The 17501-nt window shown below is 38.4% G+C and overlaps 1 protein-coding gene across 2 annotated transcripts in view; it reads right to left on the bottom strand.

Annotated features, from left to right (window-relative positions):
* Gsk3b (glycogen synthase kinase 3 beta) overlaps nt 1-17501 on the bottom strand; it is a 142183-nt gene that overhangs the window by 24506 nt on the left and 100176 nt on the right. Inside the window, exons 8-9 of one of the 2 annotated variants that reach the window (XM_034515875.2) lie at nt 10793-10888; nt 745-783 (exon numbers count right to left, since the gene is read on the bottom strand). In XM_034515875.2, the coding sequence (XP_034371766.1) occupies nt 745-783; nt 10793-10888 (135 nt within the window). The remainder of the gene's footprint in view (nt 1-744; nt 784-10792; nt 10889-17501) is intronic. The other variant, XM_034515876.2, reaches the window with a different exon arrangement.

The following is a 17501-nucleotide window of genomic DNA, read 5'->3' as shown; positions in this document are numbered from 1 at the left end:
AAGGTTTTTCTGTTAAAAGTCTTAAAAAGTTGGAGTTACGATTTTATTTTGCATTATTTAAAAAATCCATTCCCAGTATCTTTTTTGGTATCTTATTGGCTACAAGGAACCACATATCATTTGGGTACTAAGGCAGAAAATATTAGCTTGGTTTGTGAAGGAATTCTAACTTGAGGTACCAGAGTGAAAAAATAATCTATGCCAAAAGTCAGATTTTTTTGAAGACCTGCTTTTAAAGAACATACTCATTTACTTTACATCCTTACGAGAGTCCTCATGAAAAAAGTCTTAGTTCAGTACTGTGGATAGAGGTTAAGTGAAAAGTTATGAGAATCAAAACCTAGTCTGACCACAGTATGGGGCATGGTAGCATGCACTTTCCAGAGTGAACACTCCTGACTAGACACTGGCTGTTGTAAGGGAGCCAACAGCTACTGAACTATGGTCTCTAGTCAAGCTTCTGCTTCTACATTGTTTCTTAACCACTGAAATAAAATACAGAACCTTCAGCTTCACGTAAGAATAATTAAAATTCATAAATTTCCATCTAGAATTGAATGGATACTGACAAGCGAATTATATGAAAATCTGTATTATACAGTACAAAAACCAGAAACCAAATTCCCGAACTGTTTTCACTAGCACATTTCAAGAACCAACAGTTCTCAGCCTTTCCAAGAAACATTTTCCCTACTGTTATAAAACTGACCTAAAGTTAAAAAAAAAAAAAAAAAAAGTACATACCCGTACTCCTGGGGTGAAATGTCCTGTTCCTGACGAGTCCTAAAGGTGATAATGCAGTGAAATAATCCAAACAAGGGAAGTCAATGCAAAAGAGAATAGTCCAGCAAGGAAAAATATATCCAATGTTATAAGAAATCCATGGTGTAGGGGACAGAAAATGTTTATACAGTTATAAACGTAAGCATTCGTCTCCACAGTAGCAAGTCCAAATTTTAAAAATTATTTTACCACAAGTGTATGCAAAAATGTTTTTATATTTGTGCAATGGTGAGGCACAGTAAAGAAACATTTCTTTTGAAATTTATTATGTTCCAATGCCAGTGTGTTCATTAAAAAAATACAAAACCAAAATAAGTTAAAATCAAAATGAAATCTAGAAGTAAAGTTCTCAAAGTAAAGTGGTCTTCCATGACCTGGACTCTTCATCACAGACATGGCTAGGAGGGGCATATTGGCCTGCTTTTAAAAATGTACGTTCCCAATATGCTAAAATTTCACAATTATTTTGTCTCAGTTACACAGTATAAACATTTTTTTTTTGCTAAATTATTGGTCATGAGAGAAAAATATTAAGTATATTTAATTTATATTACTGTAAATTTCAAGCCAGATAATTTAATTTGTGTGAGCTAAGAAAGAACCAGGCCACCGCGGATTATTCTCCTCTTTTGGATTGACTTCCCTGCTAGAGGATATTGACTGACAGTCTCACTGTGTGAGGGTTCCTCAGGAAACTGACATATCACCTTAGGAGTGCGGGTATAAACTTACTTTTTTCTATTATGGGCTTTGCCCCCTCATACCCTTGCACCCATGACTTAGAAAAAATAATAAATATAGAGCATTCTGTCCTTTTTGCAAAAACTCACTGAAAAAAAATCCTTTATCTTTGAGTACAAATTCAGCACAGCTTCATCTGCCCAATTCACCCACCAAAGCTAAACAAAAATGTATACAATAAACAAACCAACTAAGGGACAGTCACAGGTACAGGTGACATGCAGAATAATGTACACCAACACCTAGGCAAAACGGAGCCACATATGCAAAGGACTTAGCAGGGTCTATTATGTCTAGGTATTGAGAACACAAAGGTGGCAGAACTCACCAGTAGCTGTGAATTCCCTTGACTACGCTAAGAGAATGTAACATTCTTTTAGATAGTTTCCAGTGGGGGAATTTTGCAAAAAAATAAATAATCCGCGGATTACTTTTAGTCTGCAGACTAAAGTTTAGTGCATGGGATTGAAATCCGGCCCCGTCAGAATTAAAATGCTAAAACACAACCAGGTGGACAAACCAGGAAACCAGACCAAAAGAACTAACAGCATAAAGTAAGAGTCAATCGGGCCAACTAACAATTAGTATGCAGACTAAATATGGCCAGGCAAGTATGCAGCAAGGCCACGGACACCCCTTTAAAAGCTTAAATAAAAACAAAACAAAACAAAACAAAACAAAATGAAACAAAGCAATAAAGAAGAGAAAAAAGTGAAATAAAAAGAAAAAAAGAAAAGAAAAAAAGAAAAAAAATTAAATGAACCAAAACACTGACATGAACTTTTGAGTGCTTCAAATACTACCTCACCTATGCAGCAACAGATTTTCTTAAATTCAAACAAATAGACACATCACAATTACTAGCCCATAAGAGGGGAAAATGCTACTATAAAATTAATGTTCCCCCAAAAGTCTCTGTGGTACTGAACAAATGCAAACAAATCCTTAAGAATTGTTCAAAATAAATTTGAACATTTGGGTAACTGGGAAAACAGAGACAAATTTCTAAGACTGGCTATGAAAATGCGTCCTGGAGCTAGGTGCTGTGGCTGACCCCAGGCTCCTCCCAATGGCGTACATTTCAAGACCTGTGGTTACAGCTGTTTCTCACACGGTCAGCTCTCACCAATGCTGCTGGATTATGCACCCAGACAAAGCAATAGAAAAATGCCCACTTTTTATAATTACAGAGAGTGGAAATTAACCTAGTAGAACACAGAACAAATCATGTGTTTGTTCCAAACAGCTACCTCCTGTGATTTTCCATGATAAGCTTATGAAACTGACATAATTTCTGGTCATAGGCAAAAATATAATCCCCCAGTTCTAAAGACTGGTAAACCATGACTATTAAAGAGTAACAACAATACTGGCTCTCAAGTAATCAAAGCTATCTGCAATTAATAAACCTAAATATAAGATTAAAGTATAATCTTTAAAGACCCAGTATCATGGGTCTGAGAGTAGTTATTTATGTTAATTAACAACAACAACAAGAAGCCGACAAGTGGCTTTCTAAGTAGATAACAATAATTAATTCATATTTTAAAAAATTTCCTTTATTGGTGTTTTGCATGCTTTCATACATTCATCTAGTGATACACAGAAATATAAGGCAATCCAATCTACTACTGTGGTTGGTGGATTAAATAAAAGTGGCCCTCATAGGGAGTGGCAGTATTAGGAAGTGTGGCCTTGCTGGAGTAGGTGTGGCTTTGTTAGAGGAAGTGTGTCCTTGTGGGGGCAGGCTTTGAGGTCTCAGATGCTCAAGCAAGCTAGCTCAGCTCAGCCTTTTCTTTCTGCCTGTGAATTCATATGTAGAACTCTCAGCTACCTCTCCAGCACCATGTTTGCCTGCGTGCCACGGGGCTTCTTGCCACGATGATAATGGACTGAAGTTCTGAAACTAAGCCAGTCCCAATTAAATGTTTTCCTTTATAAAAGTTCTCATGATGTCTCTTCACAGCAATAAAACACTAAGACAACTATAAATTATTAATTTTTCCCCCTAAGAAGCCACTGAAAACCAACTTTCAGAGAATTTACAAGCCAAGTAAAATTGCTATGTCTGAAGGCACTGTCATACAGAATGGATCACAACATAGCTTAAGCTTAATGAAGAAATACACAGTTTTCTAACTTCCGAAGGTTAGAAAAGTCAGATAAAGAAGGCTGAGAACAAGAAGCACAAAGATCCTTTTTGTAGTCACATGGAAGCTCACCCTAGCACTTAGTGAATTTCACCTGCCCTGATTAAATGGCATGTAAAGAAACAGGTACAGAAAGTAACATTTCCCTGCACAATGTGATGCCTCCTCATATTCCCACTGATGAACCATTACTACAGACCTACACATAAGCATGCATTACCAAATGACACTAGCCTCGTTTAACTTTTCATGATTTTACAACACAGCTATGACCAAGGCTGGCTTTCCTCAGAATACACATTTCCTTTCCATCCACCTCTCCCATCTTAAGATGTCTGCTTAGCCTTTTCTTCTATACCTCAGTAAATCATGTCTTTATGTCTGTCTGTCTTTTTCTTTCTTTCACCTTTTAAAATTCATTTGTGGTTTTATATGCTTGGAGGTCAGAGGACAACTCATGTGATTCAGTTATTTTCTTCCACTATGTGGGTTCCAGGGATCAAATTCAGGCCACCCAGGCCTAGTAATAAGAGCCCTCACTGGCTGAGCCAGTGGGTCCCACTTAAGCAAATCTTAATTCTATTTCATCAGCCCTTGTCCTCTACATCATCTTTAAGGAGCCGTCTTTTACTGCCTTCCTTACAGGTCTGGCTTCTGAAACATGGTAGATGTAAATAGCTTTGATAATTTACAACACACAATTTATATTACTTAATACTTGAACTGTGTATTTTATTTTGTATCCTTTGTGGGACCCTGCATAACACTGGTAATACAGAATACACAGTATTTAAAACAACAATGATAAATTTAAAAAAAAGTCTTCTTCAATCTATTCCCAATCCCATCCTTTGTCCCATCTCTTAAATAATTAAAAAAATACTCCTCTCATATATAGATGAATCACCCCCAGGAGTGGTGGTGGATGGTGGTGGCGGCGGGTGTGTGTATGCATGTGCATGTCTCATGTTGGGTATCAAGTCTGGGGCCTTACATATACTAGGAACATGCTGTAGTATCGAGCCATGCTCCTAGTGTTAAGAACTACATCTTCATGTGTGTAATTTTCAAAAATGAAATAAAATATAAAATAAAATAAAAGTACACATTCTGGAAGACAGAAGAACATGAAGTTACTTACTAAGGAGCCCGAGTATCAGAGGAGAGGAGATTATGATGTTGGTACTAACAAAAAGAGGCAGGAAAACTCAGCAGTGATGGTTCACACACTCATAAGGCAAGTCGGTACTAACTGGTTAGAACAGTATTCAAGGCAGAGAGTGTTGAAAAACATAAAATCTGATTTCCCAAAAGCAATGACATAAATTAGAGGCAATCTTAGGAACTAACAGATATGCCAAATATGGCTTTGTGTTTTCTAGAATACAGGTGAATGTTCTAAGATGAAAAAGAGTATACGGTATGGGGTCTGCAAGGAAAGCCTGACAGCAATGTTCATTTTTTGCTCTGTGGGTCTCTCTGAAGGCTTTTCAGGAATGTGCTAAAAGAGAGCTGACGTGGACAAAGCTGCCATACTAAAGGCCATGGAAAGTACAAGGTTATCAAGAGCTTTGAAAACCAAACTGAGGTGTTTTGGTTTAGTTTTAGCTAAGACTATAACTTAGTGTAAAATGATTCGTCTGCTGACTAGAGGGCCTCAAACCCAACTTTCTGTTTCCTCCTCCGCTAGCAAGATGAACAGCAGTGTTTATTCACACCAGAGTGCGCAATGGCTGCCTTGGCTGGATACTATTCTCTGGGCAGCTGTCACCATGACTGATGTCCCACATAACCTACGTGTATATTTAACATTTAGCTGTTGAATAGTAAATTACTACGTCAAAAACTTGGCAACAAACATTTTTTATACCAGCACTCGAGAAGCAGAGGCAAGTGGCTCTCTCCTGGTTTGAGAACAGCCTGGCCTGCAGACCGAGTTCCAGGATGGTTAAGGCTACACAGGGAGACCCTGTCTCAAAAAACCAAAAGCCAAACCCCCCAAAAAAGTTTTTTCTTCACATCTGTTTGTTTGTTGTTTGCGTATGTTCAGAGAATTCAAAGAACCATCTATGGAGCTGGTTCTTTTCTTCTGCCATGTGGTGGGTTCCTGGGATCAGACTCAGCCCATCCAACTTTGGTGGCAAGTGCCTTGACTTGGGAAGCCATCTTCCTGGCTCTCAAAAACATCCTCAAGTAATTTATATGCATGCTATCTGTCATAGTGAATCAAAAACTGTGGGGCGGTGGGCTGCTTCTCACAGCTCACGGCCCCACAGGAAACTGGAAATTGCTGTGATATACACAATTTGACTTAATGGGTACTAAAGTAGTTACATGATAGTGAATGACTGTAGACTATATGGACAATGAGAAAATTCCATAGGAGAAAGAAGATATGAGATTAATATTTGCTTAACAAAGAAGACAATGAAAAATGTGCGTGGATTGTGGAGCGGGAAGACACTAGCAGGAGGATAAAGATGTAGAAAGAAATGTGGCTTCTCCTGCATCAATTAGGGAAGTCTGATTAGATCAGAAAATTGAACATGGATGCATGTCCCTTAAAGGTAAGGTAGACGCTAGACAACCATAAGTTAGCACCATACCCAGCTAACTTAGTAAGTAGTGTAATACAGGGATAACAAACAGAGACACTGGGGATTCTCCTCTACGTCTCTCCACAAAGCAGTTAAATGACTTCCACCACTTTGTAAAATTATACAGACATTGCCATTACCTATCTGACTTCTGGATTATTTGCTACCAGGACAAAAGAGATATTGACAGTAATTTAAATAAAAGATATCAGCTACTCAATAGTGGGAGCTGGAGACACCCAAGACAAGTATACTACAGAATGATCTGCCTAGCTATCCCCAATCCACCTTAGTTACGCATTGAACTTTAAATTCATCACCTAACTGTATGTGTACACACACACACACACACACACACACACACACACACACACACACACACACACACACACGGTGGAGGAAGCAGAACAACTTGGTAAAGAGATAGTTCTAGTAACTACACCCCTCAGGGAATCTTAATCTTGGGAGGCAAGACAAGAACTAAGTCTGCTTATTGAAAGAACAGGCAGAAAAAGATTAAGAACAGTATGACCTTGATGGACTGCATCTAAAGGGGGGCTGCTCTGATAATACTAGAATAAACAGTTAACAACTATACAGAAGTCATAGTAGGTCAAGACATGTGATCACTCTTGTCATAACATGCACTCCATGGGCAACTTTCCTAAAGGCTATGAGGAATCAGAGAATCGAGAAGGCTGCACTAGGCTTTCTGATACTGCAGGGGTTAACTCAGTAAGGAGGTGGGAGCTCCACACTACCACAAGTGACCTAAAGCAAGGCCAGGACACGAGGCAGAACTAAGAGATAAGGCAGCAGTGGAAGTAAAATGTTCTCCATTCACGACTGAAATAAGAAAATCCTTTATAATCAGTACAGCTTTATTTTGAAAAGAACCTGAAGAACAGACAAGGCAGATAATCACTACCTTACAAAACAGAAACAGTATTTAGACCCCACTTCTTTCTTAATGACCTGCTAGTTAACCCTGCCTCCATGTACAGGATTTAAGTTTCTTCTCTTTTCCCAACCAAATCTCTGTATTTAATTCTCAGTCTACAATGGGATCGTTTCCTTTAGCTTTCAATCTGGCATTTCTGCTTTAAAATATACAGCACACATCTAAACATAAGCCTCCATTTCCTTTCCCACTTAAACCATGAAGTGTTTTATCAATGAATTAAGTTGTACTAGCTATTTTATAATTATGAAGACACATTTCCTTTTATGTGTGTGTGGGTTTTCCCTGTATGTTCTTATGTGTATAATGTGTGTCTGTCCAGCAGAGAGGTTAGAAGAGGGAGTCAGATTCCCTAGGAGTTCTAGGAACTGAATCCCTAGTCCTCTATAAGAGCAACAAATGTCTTAAGGGCTGAACCAACTGTTTCAGCCCCCAACTAGGTATATGTAACAGTCAAGGGTAGGTAACGTGAATGGGTTTGTAAATCCCACAAACCTTGTAATGTAGCATGCTGATAATACTGCTTCCCTCTTTAGCTCCTATACACGTGTGTGTTTTGTGAGAAAGACAGTTTTCTCAATATTTATTTGTCTACATTTTTGAGAACACAAATTATTCACCCTGCAGAATAGTGCATTTGTAAAAATGGTTTGTTTCTAGAAAGAGGATGGAGACTTAAATAGGAGTCCACAACTGCATTTCAGTGTTTTTAATTCGATGTGAGCGAATGTATAGTAACACCTGAGGATTGCCCTGCACAGCTGGGAAGCCAGGGCTCACACCCTGTGGCTTTAGGTAACAGGGCTGAAGTGGACTCTAAAGGAAGACAACAGAGAACAAAGGCGTTCTTGCTCATCTGTCTTTCCAGATCCAAAGGACATCGGGTTTTTAGAGAACATTACGTATAGTTTTTAAATGACACTTCTGGCTACCTAGCATAGGCTACACTTCTCACGGTGTAAATTACTGTCATGGGAGGATAAAGGAAGAGCGGTCTGTTGCTACCTCTTGAGATCCAATTCTACATTTTACTTTTGAAAATCTTTTAAAATTCAATACAAGCATATTCTCATCATTTTCTCAACTGGAGCCATGGAATTTCTGTGCAGCATACAAATTTGTGTGCATTAGAGAAACATCAATACAAATTTATTTAATATGAAATATACTGCATGAAGGGAAAGTCAAATTGTCAAAGGATGCTATATAAATAAAGGGTTTATGGTGGTTTTAATATAAAACATAAGAGAATTGAACAAAGTTTTATATTTCACTCCCACTTGGAAAGTATCCAGGGTATAAAAGAAATGTCAGGAATCTAAGAAGGCTGAGCAAAGCCTACACTAATTCACCACAGCTCTTTCTGTTGGCTACGTTGTATGTAAAATTCACCACTCTTCATCTTTTATTCTGGCTGGTATTTCCACTGTAGAGACAACTGCGGGTGGGGATAAGGGACAGGACACACACATCGCCACTGGTGGGTGCTGAGTGTTAGCAGGGTCCCATAGCCTCCAGTGCTGCACTGTGTCTCCAGCTCCACCATGTGTCAGCATGAAGGACACACAGTACACACTCAGACTCACTAAGACTGATCACATAGAAGACCTTCCCTTCTTCCTTTATAAAAATAATGACTACTTAAAATATATCTCCCTGTACTGAATACCCAGATTTCCCATTATTTTCTCCTTAATTTAGTTGGATTGCAGTATATTATAAATCACTCACAATAGACACTGACCTGTAATAATTTTGGTAGATTCAATCTACTTGGCCTAAAAATCCAAACAGGTCACCTAGGATCCTCTGGGTTTAGAGCAACATCAAAGATCCCAAGTATACCTCACTTAGCTCCAAGATAAGCCTTAAATACAAACATCCAAGACAATCTTACCAAAGACGAGTGTTCACCATGAATTTTAAAGTGAAGGAGACTTGACATCTTAGAAGAATGAATGCCTCAATCTGTATTTCTGGCACTAAATATTACTGACATCTTTGTTTAAATAGGAAAGAAATAACGAATGTTAAGTATTTTTCTGAAGAGAGGTTATGAGAATGTTAAAGGAAGTACCTGGAATCATCATGTAATGTAATTAAGAGGATAATCGGACAGGAAGAGAAAGGGAGGCAGTGTAGTGGTTTGAAAAGGGATGGCCTCCATAGGCTCATGTGTGTGAATCCTTGGCTCATAGTGAGTAGCAGTATTAGGAGGTGTGGCTTTATTGGAGTGGGTGTGGTCTTGTTGGAGTGGTTATGGCCTTGTTGGAGGAAGTGTGTCACTGTGGGTGCGAGATTTGAGGTTTCAGATGCTCAAGCCAAGGCTCAGAGGCTCCCAGTTGTTTTCCTGGTACCTGCAGATCAAGATGTAAGACTTGTAGCTACCTCTCTAGTACCATGTCTTCCTATGCGCTGTCATACTTCTCGCCATAATGGTAATGGACTCAATCTGTATGGTAAGTCAGCACCAATTCAATGTTTTCCTTTGTAAAGAGTTGAAGAGAGCATGGTGTCTCTTCATAAAAATGAAACCTTAAGGCAGGCAGGCAGGCAGGCAGGCAGGCAGGCAGGCAGGCAGGCAGGCATACTGACTACATACATGGAATATGAACCGTTTCATTTAAACCCTTAAATTACTTCACTTCTTAAACACTTTACAATCAACTAAATGAACTTATCAATGCTATGTGGACATTTTAAAATAAGGTCTTCTTTGAAATACATATTTAAAAGTTGACTGTTTCTAACCTATTATATGGTTATCTATCTACCTACCTATGTGAATGATGCATGGCACATGACCATGACTGCAAAGATCCAGCATTAGATACACACTCTTATGCACACAAGAGTAAACTGACAGCTGCCTGTGCAGTTTGGATCACTGGATTCCTAGCTTTTGCTAGAGTTTCTGAATCTATAAAAAAGGCTACTACAAATGAACTCCATCTGTAAATACTAACACATTCCTCCTCTTCTTCTCCTCACTGCACTGCTAACCTCTTAACACAATCCAGGGTGGAAAAACTTCTGATTAGGCTTTTCCAATGGCTAGTAACATCTTACAAACATTATAAATTATTTTCAAAGTATGTATCCCACAAGATTATACCTGCTTTGAAAATACTGCTTCTGAAGTACCAACAGGACAGTAAACAAGAAAAATACACAACAACTATAAGGTCTGTTTTCATAGTTTAAGAGAATAAAAAATGTAAAGGTATTTTATTTGTGATAATATTGAATTATGCATCTCTATTTAAATAAAAAAATTTAGACCCTTAGGTTTTAAAAATCCTACCCCATTATTTTAATGTCATGGATACTTGGCTCTTACTTGCAAATGAAAGCCCAGGCTGGAAATTATCTACAAGCAAACAACAGGAATAATAGTCTACTATAAACAAAACCCTGAGCTATAGCGAGTGAGCTACCCTCACAGAGAACTGCTATGCATGGTATAAGAGCTCTGTAATAGTTCAGCTTAAGTACAAAGAAAACCCTGAGATTTACTTAACTATTACTTGGTGGACTTTCTCAAATTCATTTTCACTCACCTTTGTCCAAGGATGTGCCTTGATCTGGGGGAATTTGAATTCTGTATAATTTGGGTTCATTTCTCTAATTTGCTCCCTTGTTGGTGTTCCTAGGACCTACACAGAGAAAAAAAAATACTGTCAACTATCTATTAATATATTGATGCATTGGTTTTACTAATATAATGAATTCCAAGCAGAGATAAAATAACAACCCAATGGATTTTGTGAAAGCTTTTTAGTTTGTATTTATAAAACCATGCTATACCTCCACACACATTTTTGTAAAACATCCATACATATCAAATAAATAAATACATTTATACAATCAAGCAGTCTCCTGGCTTTCTTTTCCACTGTATCCCAACACTGATCTTAGCTGCTCCATATAGAAAGTGTCACTCAAGTTAGCCAGGCCTAACAATGCTGCAGTTGGGCATTTGTTGGCAAATTTTGAAATTTTATGCAATCACTGACTATTTAGAGTATCACTACAAAAAGAAACTACCTGAAGATCTAAAGAAGACATAAAGAACAAGAAAACTCATATAGCTGTTTATTAAAACATGAACAATACAAGGCAAAATAAACAGAGCATTTCACTGCCTCTAGAGCTGCAGTAGGTACTGAATACAAGGCAGGTTGCAGAAGACAGGTCTAAAGGGAAGCATTATGTACACACACACACACAAGGCAGGTTGCAGAAGACAGGTCTAAAGGGAAGCATTATGTGTACACACACACACACACACACACACACACACACACACACAAGATTTCACATGTTACATTTCATTTACCTTAGAGCCTAATAGGAAATAGACTTTTTTTGTTTACTGAGACAGTTGTCTCCATAGATAGCCCTGGCTAGCCTGAAATTCTGTGATCCCCCCACGTGCTCTGAGTAATGGGCTTAAAGTCGTGTATCACTACTACCAGCTGAAACAAAATCTGTTGAAATAAAATATTACACTATTTACAAGTTAGTGACAGTTTCACAGGAGAGTAATATAATATTAAATATTTAATTTGTGCTTGCAACCAACAAATAAGGTGTAGCTCTACAAACATTCAGAACAAATGAATTTAAAAAGACAAAAACAAACAAAAAACCAGTCTCACTATGTAGGCCTTGCTGGTCTGAAACTCACTGATTACCTGCCTGCCCCTGAGTGCTGGGATTAAAAGCATACAACACCATGTCAAAGTCAAATTCCTCAGTTTTTTGTTGGTTTTAATTCTCTAGACATCATTAAGACTTTCATAATGTCACTGACTTTTTAACTAGATTTTTCTTCTAAAAGATACTCTTAAAGTCAAAGACGGAGATACGTGATTGTAAAACACTTTTTTTTTCAACATATCTACACTGTATTAGGAACTCTAATGACTCTGCATTCACATGCTTATTTATTGCTTCACAATATCCACGATATGAGATCTTGGAATGGATGGAGACAGGGAAAGACAGAAGGACACAATGGAGTATTATTCTGCCATGAGACAAACTTCTGTCATTAGCAACATGAATGAAGCTAAAGAACATTATAATAAACTAAGTCAGCCAGGGAAAAGCAATTATCACATGTTCTACTGCTTTGGAAGCCAAAGACTGACTTGTCATGTACCCAGTTTTTACATTTGTAGGGGTCTCCTTAAATATGCTGCCCGTTACTTTATAACAGAGAAACAAAACCTACTCAACGGCAATGAAACGAGGTTCCTCAGTCATAGCTATTGGTTGAAATTTAACTGCTGGGTTGGTTTGTTTTGTTTTTTACCTTTAGAACATACACTTGTGACTTTTAAGAAGCTTTAGTTACGAACTTGCAGACTTTCATTAGAAATTCCTCAGTAGACTTTATTGAAAGCCCCACAACCTTGAATGTACTGAGGCTCCTCAATGGAAAGAAGAGGAGATCTGAACATCACAAAATGCCCTAGATGAACAGTGAACTACAGTCACTTTTCTACTATTTTGATTAGTTTTTAAATCTTAAAAACAAAGCTATTGCTAGGATTTTTGTTGTTGTTGGTGGTGGTAATTTTGATAAGCCAGTTAAGATGAAACATTAGGGACCAAATTTTGTATTAATGTGTATTTCTAGGCTGGGTGTGGTGGCAAATGCCTTTCATGCCAGCATTTGGGAGGCTGACAAAACTGGAGTTCAAGGCCATCCTTGATCCACATAGCAAGTTCTAGGTCAGCTGGGCCTACACAGAGAAACTCTTGTGTTTCTACACTTGATCATGAAGAGTTATAGAAATCAACAAACTCTAGATAAGTTCTTCTGATCTACAGGTTAGTGTATGTTTGTTTCCTAGAAGGATGAGAGTGAACAGTATAGGTTTGCAAGGCGGTTTCCCGTCACTATTGGCTCAGCTACTGCTTCCCAGAAGCACTCATAAGCAAAGCTTATGCAGAACATGGACACAGACTGGAGTCAGGCTGGGGTCCTAGCTGGCCGACCAACGATCTGTTCCACACAGTTTTAGGCATGAAAACTGGAGGCCCAGGATGAGTATCTTTTCAGAGGTAAAAGCTGGCCAGATATAGAGCTGAGACAGAACTGACACCTTCCAGAGGAACACCGGTTTTAGGGGGTGATTTCAAAGAGTCTAATTATAAGGTTCAGTAGGGAAGTAAATGGTTTGGTTTCTAATTTCAGTGGTTGTGAAAAGTGCTTAGGTTATTAAATCACAAAGAAGAGGACTTAGAAAGAAAACCATCTAGGAAAAGCTCCCCACAAAATGGTGGGTATTAGGTATATGAGGTTGGGCTGGGGCTATCTGTATTCAAAGATGCTAAGTTCTGTACCCCCAAATCTGGTCTGTCTTAAACCCCCCCCCCAAAAAAAAACCCAAACAACCAAACAAAGCCAATAGAACCCCTGAAGCCATTGACATAATAAAAACACCAAGGCCGACATAAATATACAACATAAATCAAGGACTCTTGAAAACACCTTGATGGAGAACAAGGAGCTGGTGTTTACATAGGAAAATCCAGGAGGCAGACTGGGAAGAAGCAAATTCTGTTCACACTGGCAGCTAAGGTAGAAAACAGTATGCTGACAGAAATAGGGACTGCTTAGTGAACAAATGTCAAGATAAAAGCCTAAAACCTAGGGAGATACTATGACAACAGAGTGAAGCCAATACCACATAAAAGACATTTTAATCACTATTACAGCTCAATTTTGGAAGGTCTAGTTGTCACATTAATTTTTAATAGGTTTAGAGAGCATTTTACCTGATCTACCACAGCTAGCGTTTTGAAATTAGACAGCTTAATTTTTTCACTTTATGGATAGCATGTTTAGTAAATGACTATCACTTTAGACACAGAATGAATTTCAGTTGGATTTTAATAAATAGGATTATTATCTTAATCTCTGAGAAACTTTGATGCAAGATAGTTATTTATAAAAAAGAATACTTATTTAAGAATTCTTTACAAACTGAGTCCCTTAATGACTTGAACTAGTCACTTTTGCTTTATGCACTTTTCTCTAAGGATGGCATTTCAATGTCCTAGTCAGTTTTTAATTACCAACTTGACACAGCCTCAAGTCACCTGAGAAGGGAGTCTCAAAAGAGGGACGGCCTGGATGAGACTGGCCTGTGGGGTATTATATGGGACTGTTAACTGAGACAGGAAAGCCCAGCCCAGTGTGGGAGACACCACTCGCTGGGCAGGTAGGTCCTGGGTTGTGTGAGAAAGCTAGTTAGCCTGGGTCTGCCAGCGAGCCACCAAGCAGCATCCTTCCAAGTTTCTGCTGTACTTCTTTGGCTATGAATGAGTTTCTTTTCCCCAAGGAGCTTTTGGTCAGACTATTGTTTGTTTTGTTTTGTCTGAAATCACAGCAACAGAAAGGAAACTAGAATATTCACATAGTAAAAGAGAAAGGAAAAATAATAACAATTCTAAATTATCACTCAGATAGAGGTAGAATCACTCTTCAATTGTGACAGTTTATGACCTGTCCATCTATGCAAAAGTACCTTTTCTTCTGCTCATCATTTTATAACATAGAGATGGGCAGAAAGATTGAAATATCAGGGATCTAGTTTCTACATCCCTATGGGATGTTTGTTCATCCCTTAAACACCATTTCAGCTAGATCTGGTATTGTCTACATTTCTTATAATATTTTCTCACCTACTAGTTACAAACTGACCTCATTGGAGGATGGAAAACATCAAAATAGACACTGAACTGATATCTTCAAGTAAATAAATAAACACCACAGAAAATATCTGTAAAAAGGTGTTTACACCAAAGGAAATATCTGAATATATCTCTGAAAAGGGTGTTTCTTAAATAGGTTTTTAAAAAACAATTTTCTTGGACTGGAGAGATGGCTCAGTGGTTAACAGCACTGTCTGCTCTTCCAGAGGTTCTGAGTTCAATTCCCAGCAACCATATGGTGGCTCACAACCATCTGTAATGGGATACGATGCCCTCTTCTAGTGTGTCTGAAGACAGCAACAGTGTACACACATCCATAAAATAAATAAATAAATCTTCAAAAAAGTTTTTGTCTTATTTTTTGAGATAATTATATTTTATATTTATTTATTTGAGATAATTATATTTATATATAATTTTATATATGTCTTATATTTTGAGATAATTATATCATTCTCTCTTTCCCTTTTATCCCTCCAAACCTTACCACTTACCCTCCTTCAAAAGTTCATGGCCTTTTCCCTTAATCATTGTTATACACAGATACAGATATGTAACACACAGACAATTACACACACACACACACACACACACACAAAGAGAGACAGAGAGAACGAGTAAGCACGAGAGTGCTTAGTCCAAATAATGTCACTTGTATGTATACATATTTTCAGGGACAACCATTTGGACTGGATAACCAATTCCCTGGAGAAGACTATCTCTCCTGCTCTCAGCATTCCTTAGCTGCCTGAAGCTCTTAATCTAGGGTTGAGGTCTCTTGAGCTTCCCTCCATAGCTGTCTAAAACTGACGTTAACAAAGATTATACTACATTACAAGGACAATAGACAAAACAACTACAACATAATGCAATGCAACACAACTACACTATTCAGGAGGCATTAGTTGCTTTTTTAAGGCTCAACACCAGAGGGCACCAAACTTCAACAAAGTACCTGCATGTGTAGCCAGTTTTGTTTAAAGCTAACTGTGTAGTAAAGAAGCTGTATCTGAGACATTACTCCTCTGCTTGAACTTCTGCAGTGGCTTTCTAACTCCCTAGACTATAGTGTATGCCGACTGTACATGGCTCTCGACTCCTCTTTCCTGGTACACTCAGTCTATCAACCCTGTCATTCACAACCACCAGCTGTAAAGACACACAACAAGTAAATAGCTAAGCATCACCTTCCTCTTTAAACAGTAGATGTGTTTCCTTGGTGAAGATTCAGTTCAAGTGTTGGTTTCTTAAGAAGAAGACTTTCCAGATAGCATCACCTCCAACAGAAATCCAGTGTCTGCACACTGCTCACACTGTTCAGCTACCTGAGATGACCCCGCCCACTCCTTGGTCTGCTTGTTTCCTCTCAACCTACCTATGAGCTCCTTCAGTTCAAGAACTTCTACATTCCAGACCCAATTCCAAGACAAAATCTTTCACTAACTCAATACATGCAGTTAAAAGAGTGGATACACTGAAAGACTTTTTAAAAGGATAAGGGGTGTGCTGGCTAGTTCTAAGTCAACATGACACAAGATAATGTCATTTGGGAAGAGAGACTCTCAATTAAAAAAAAAAAAGAAAACAACTCCATAAGACTAGCCTGTAGAGAAGTCTACAGTGCATCTTCCACGGTTGAAGATTGATATGGGAGGACCTGTGTCATTGTATGTGGTGCTACCATTGGGCTGCTGGTCTGTGTGCTATAAGAAAGCAGGCTGAGCAAGCCATGAGGAATAATCCAGTAAGCAGCACCCCTCCATGGCCTCTGCTTCAGTCCCTGACTCGAGTTTCAGCCTTGATTCCCTCAGGTGATAGAGTGTGGCCTGAGTTGTAAGCTGACATAAAGGACATCACCATCTGTTTACTCACGATGATATCACCATCTGTTTACTCAACGATGATATCACCATCTGTTTACCCAATGATGACATCACCATCCGTTTACTCAGTGATGACATCACCATCCGTTTACTCAGTGATGACATCACCATCCGTTTACTCAATGAGGACATCACCATCTGTTTACTCAATGAGGACACAGGCTGGTGTCATTCATATCTTGGTTACTGCAAATGATGCAGCAATGACTATGCGACAGTGCAGCTTTCACACTCCCAAGTATTTGGGAGAGACATGCGTGTGGGTGGGGGCTTGATCATGCTATAATTAAACATTTGTCTTCTAAGGAACTTCCAAATGTGTTCTCCACACTGTCTGTACTAATCCACAGTTCCATGGACTGTATAAATGTTCTCTCCTTCACAGAGTGTAAGTAAGGTAGGTTCCAACTTTATTCTTCTGAACATACATACCCAGTAGTCTCAGTATTACTGCTTGTAATTACAGTTTTCTCCCAATGAACTGTCTAGGAATACATGTCAAAAAACTATCAATTGGACATAAATATAAGGATTTATTTCTTGGGTCTCAGTTACATTCCATTTCTACATTCATGAAGTTCTACATTCTCAGTTGCTGTAACTGATTAGTTTTGACACTAGGAAATGCAAGCCTTCTAATCTATTCTGTAACATA

This window comes from Arvicanthis niloticus, chromosome 12 (assembly GCF_011762505.2).
Source record: "Arvicanthis niloticus isolate mArvNil1 chromosome 12, mArvNil1.pat.X, whole genome shotgun sequence".
Classification (NCBI taxonomy): Eukaryota; Metazoa; Chordata; class Mammalia; order Rodentia; family Muridae; genus Arvicanthis; species Arvicanthis niloticus.
The sequence above is the reverse complement of the archived record's forward strand: the minus strand, read 5'-3'. Positions and strand labels throughout refer to the sequence as shown.